The sequence below is a fragment of the Pelobates fuscus genome, chromosome 3 (assembly GCF_036172605.1).
Source record: "Pelobates fuscus isolate aPelFus1 chromosome 3, aPelFus1.pri, whole genome shotgun sequence".
NCBI classification, from domain to species: domain Eukaryota; kingdom Metazoa; phylum Chordata; class Amphibia; order Anura; family Pelobatidae; genus Pelobates; species Pelobates fuscus.
In genome coordinates, this window is record NC_086319.1 from 127325032 (window position 1) to 127330589 (window position 5558).

Genomic DNA, 5558 nt, shown 5'->3' on the forward strand with positions numbered 1-5558 from the left:
CATTCGGTAGAGCTTCCGCTAGCTCTAGGTTGTTAGGCGTGCAGCGGTATAATCCCCGCTTGCAGGATATAGGATGAGTGATCTTGACGCGAATATCAATAGCTCGGAGAGAAGATAAAACAGCGATAGTGCTCTCAATAAAATCTTTGGTGATAAAATAAAATAATAAAATATACTCACAATATATAGGGCAGACTAACTGCTCTATGTAACAGCGTAGGTGGTATAATCCCCACCTGGGATTCTTTGGAGTATTATATCCAGGAAATAAAAAATAAAAGAAGTATACGGTATAAAATATATATAAAAGCCAGGTAGTAATAAAAGATGATGGTTTAGACGTAAAAAGGACCAAAATCTATTTTATTAACAGTATATAAAAACAGTAAAAATATCCAAACGCGTTTCGCCCATATAAGGCTTTATCAATGGAAAGCCTTATATTGGCGAAACGCGTTTGGATATTTTTACTGTTTTTATATACTGTTAATAAAATAGATTTTGGTCCTTTTTACGTCTAAACCATCATCTTTTATTACTACCTGGCTTTTATATATATTTTATACCGTATACTTCTTTTATTTTTTATTTCCTGGATATAATACTCCAAAGAATCCCAGGTGGGGATTATACCACCTACGCTGTTACATAGAGCAGTTAGTCTGCCCTATATATTGTGAGTATATTTTATTATTTTATTTTATCACCAAAGATTTTATTGAGAGCACTATCGCTGTTTTATCTTCTCTCCGAGCTATTGATATTCGCGTCAAGATCACTCATCCTATATCCTGCAAGCGGGGATTATACCGCTGCACGCCTAACAACCTAGAGCTAGCGGAAGCTCTACCGAATGTGAGTGTATCTATTATATTTTATATCTTTTATCGCATGTGTGGAACATACTGCACCATTATTGTTTCCATTTTGATTTCCAACTTGGTTACCTGCCACTACATAGAAGAGGACACTTGCCGTATATCCTGCAAGCGGGGATAATACCGCTATAAGCCATTCACACCAGAGCTGGATTAAGCTCTGCCAACTGTAAGTAAGAATTCTTCTATTTTTTATACAATTGGACTATCCTCCATGTCACTGACATCTTCTGGATATCGTATAAAGTAGAACTTTGGACACAACGATACAGATCCCATTGGACTTAATATTATTATCTGTTGTATACAGTGGCGCAGACCCATCCCCCATTCTCTTGTTTTGTCTATTTACCTACAGGGACATTAGAGGGAGTCCTTGTTTGGGACTGCTGCCTTTCTGATTAGCGCTGACTCTATTCCTTGTTTTGTTTTATATATATATATATATATATATATATATATATATATGTATATATATATATATATATATATATATATATATATATATATATATATATATATATATATATATATAGTGTTCAAGTAGAGATTGTAGCCGTATTAGTCCAGTGATATAAATATAACGTGATCTGCCCATTAATTAAATAGGTAGATCATATACTGCATGGTGGGTGACATCATCCATGCTATTGTTGCCCATAATGAACAGGGGATAATGCATGGATCACTTCTGTGTAGGCTGGGGGTCCTAATCTCCTGCAGGATGAACTGGGACATACATGTCCTGGTCTGCCAAAGATTAGTGGACGTTACACTCCTGAGTAGCACCTGCCAACATATTAATGACAGTAGCTTAAATAGCTCTCGCCTGGGACTATGTAACAGCAATAATCTCAGGCAGCACTGGGACACGCATGCCCCAGTGCTGCCCTTACAATATATTCCTCTTATTAACCACTAGTCTACACTACAATAAATGTTCTAAAATTCCAAAAATTCCTGAATTACATTATGCTCTCATTAAATCTTACACTAACACAATCACGCAATGTTAACTCCTACACTACACTGGCACTAAACATTAACCCCTACAGTATTCTAATACTGAACATTAACCTCTATACAACCTTTACCCTGAAATTAACACTAATCTGAACCTACACATTCGATGTAATATATAAGATATCTAAAGGCAAAGTAAATAGCATCATCTCAAGTATCAGCGATTTTAGTAGTGAATTATAAATAACTACTCAGAACCACTAACTCAGCTACGTGCTTTAAACATAAAATACATACCTATTCTATAAGTGAGAATGCAAAGCGGATTTTAGTATCTTTTAAATGTAAAGTCAAAGTAACCAAATTGAATGCATTGCTGACTTTGAAAATATTTCCAATTTAGTTATTTTAGACTTCATTTTGAAATTCATGTTGAATTGTCATTTAAGTAAATAACCCCAATATTGTACCGACCGAATATGATTTAGTAGAATCATGTCTATTTGTTTATTTATAGTCTGTTATTAAAGGGACTTTCCAGTGCCAAGAAAACATGTCAGTTTTCCTGGCACTGCAGGACTCTGCAGTGCCCCTCTCCCTTCCACCCCCATCCTATGTTGCTGAGAGGGTTAAAACCCCTTCAGTGATTTAGCTGAATTTAGCGCCGATGTCACTCTGCGCTGGGTCAGGCTCCGCCCATGCTACGCTCCCATCGACGTCAGCCGGCAGGGGAGACCTAATTCGCATGTGCAGCAATGGCCGCGCGCACACATCAGACCTCCCCATAGGAAAGCATTATTTAATGCTTTCCTATCAGTATTCCGGCAACGCTGGTGGTCCTCAAGCATAGCGTGAGGACGTCCAGCGTAGTTTAAAACACTTTTTTGTGTTCTAAGAACACAGAAGTCCCTCTAGTGGCTGTCTGATAGACAGCCACTAGAGGAGGACTTAACCCTGCAAGGTAATTATTGCAGTTTATAAAAACTGCAATAATTACACTTGAATGGTTAAGGGTGATAGGAGTTGGCACCCAGACCACTCCAATGAGCAGACGTGCCTGGAGTGTCCCTTTAAGCCTTTGGGACAAAACACAAACTAATTTCAAGGATTGTGTAAAGTATTGGATTTCTATTCAAGCTATATTCAATTAGTGGCTATATGGAAATAAATACTGCATCAATAACCGTATATGTTTATTAAAATACAGTGAACTTATGAGAGAGTACAAATGCCAAAATAGTTCTGATCTTTATTGCATCAGTAAGAACAAAAATCACAGATGAATTATTCATAAGAGGATTGTTAATTCTATATTATTAAGTAAACAATGTTTTGTTGTTTCCTTGTGAAATCACAAAGAAACTGTACTTTTACCCTATTTTATTTAAAGATGTGTGTCCACTATACACAGTTTACTATTTAATTGACATTCCCCTGAATTTTACTTGTGACCAAGAATTTGGATTTGGACAAAAATTACTGGAAACCTAATGCAGCTGTGTTTCTCCTAACAAGAAAAATTCAACTTAGGAAAAAAGTTTTATAAAGCCAGGTATTTTATATATTTACAAACATTTAAAGATATGCTTTAATTCCCTGTTTACAATGACTAACACAACTTGTAGGGTTCATAAGCAATGCTTGTGAAGTATTTTAGTTTTCACCTTATAGAGCTGAAATAAATAATATTAATAATAATAATAATAAGATTCGAAAAAGAAAATTACACTAACTACTGTTTTCTTTTGCACTTTATTGTCAAAACAGTTCTGCTCTTTACATAGTTGATCAGCTCAAGTCAGTAAAATAGTATTAAGCAAATGATGAATGTTGTGGAAAAAGAAAGGTCAGAAAAGAGATATGTAGAAAAAAAATAATTTAAGCATGGGTTTATTTGACAGTCATGGTACATAAACTGTTTTATTTTTTTTTTATCTTTTTCTAGAAATCCCTCTCTCACCTCCCAAACTTTTTTTTTTTTTTTTTTGGAACGTGCCTCTGCCCTCGAGGCTAATCACTTTGTTCTTGTTTTCTTTCTATCTTTCTCTCCATTCCTTCTCTTTTTAATAGACTAATGAAGCTCAAACAAGTAGGCTTAGACCAACGCAAGCTCACGTGTCACAGATAGGCCCTCTCCTGCGATTGGCCGATTGTAATTAAAGGCACACTCCCAGGGGAGAATGGACACTACACTGGGAACATAAATTATGCAAAGCAGAGTGAGTGCAGCACGGGGCAGACCTGATGCCTTACTTCATTCATCCTTCAGTTCGGAAGGGGTTGGGGGGAGTGGGGGGGGGGGGGGGGGGAGGAGAAGCAGGGGGGCTTTGCTATTGTCTTACACTGTATATAAGGTGTCTGAGGCCAGTCGTGTGCCAAACTCACTGCTCACACGAGCTCATAGCAGCAGAGATCACTTGATCACTTCAAAGACAAGAGCAGTCGCGTGTCCCTTTAAGGTCAAGAGGATCACAAGTTATTCTGATTTTTTTTTTCTGCTTCACTTTACCTGACTGTAAGTATCAAGAAAACTTCTTGCTCTATACAAGACACGTGAACAGGATCTACAGTCCATTTTAACTTGTTGTCTTGCTTTCTTGAATACTGTCATATGTTAGCATCTATCTATCATCATCGATTGCATTGTGTATTTATTTGGATAACCCATAGTTAGATTTTAACAATATTTTCTTGCACTAAAATTGCATCAATCGGTGACTTGTTTTCATTTATCTGTCCCATCGTACTTTGTTACAGTTTAAGTTCTTATTGTGCCAAATAAGTTACACTTTCTAAAATGTGCTACTTTTTGTCCACAGAATATCTTCCAACATGGACAGAGCGTTCTCTGACTATGATACCTGCAGCCAGATGTCTTACTCTCCATCAGATGATGAGGACTCTGCCAGCTTCCACACGCCTTCTTCTTACACATCTGGACATGTAACCTCGCCCACTCAAACTCCAGAAAAATGCGAGGAAGAGAAGGAAAAGAGAAAGAGAAGAGGCAGAACCAGAGTGAAAAATGACGGTGTACTGCACACCATTAAAAAAACCAGAAGAGTCAAAGCTAATGACAGAGAGAGGAACAGGATGCATAACCTGAACTCAGCTCTGGATGAATTGAGAAGCATTCTACCGAGCTTTCCAGATGACACCAAACTGACCAAAATTGAAACTCTTCGATTTGCCCATAATTACATCTGGGCTCTTTCTGAAACCCTGAGGATGGCTGATCAGTCCAAAGACAAGCCTAGCGGTGAACCAGTGCAACATTGTGTCATGAGTCCAGCAGCTCCATCAAGTCCTGGGAGTGATGCAGGTTCTTGGATGTCCTCAGCATCTCCAAACTCCTCATCGTATTCAGTGTCTGCCTGCACCTCCAACCCAAGCAGTCCAGCCACATCTGAAGACTGCTATTATGGACATACAGATAACATGTTTTCTCTCCACTCCTTCCCACATAACATGATCCAGCATTCTTCTTGGTTTCTACAATATAACCAGGTATAGGATACATATAGAGTTAGTGCCTTAATACATCAGCCTTATTTCTGTATTAACTATGTGAACTGAGTACACACATAGGAACTTAGAGGTGAAGGGTGACACCCTAAATTATATACTCAGATAATACTGAACTGAATTGTATGAATTGTATCCATATTTTTGCACTTTCTGAGTTCCACAAATTCTTCTTTATACCTTTTCTGAAAA

General features: G+C 37.5%; 1 protein-coding gene across 1 annotated transcript; it reads left to right on the forward strand.

Annotated features, from left to right (window-relative positions):
• Positions 1-4299: 4299 nt before the first annotated feature.
• NEUROG1 (neurogenin 1) lies at positions 4300-5354 on the forward strand. Its single transcript, XM_063446185.1, has 2 exons — positions 4300-4356; positions 4661-5354. Exon 2 carries the CDS (start codon positions 4674-4676, stop codon positions 5352-5354), a length of 681 nt encoding a protein of 226 aa, XP_063302255.1. The 5' UTR covers positions 4300-4356; positions 4661-4673.
• The last annotated feature ends 204 nt before the right edge of the window (positions 5355-5558 follow it).

Coding starts and splice junctions, on each gene's coding strand:
- NEUROG1 (XM_063446185.1), top strand. CDS start 4,674: ATGGACAGAGCGTTCTCTGACTATGATACCTGCAGCCAGATGTCTTAC.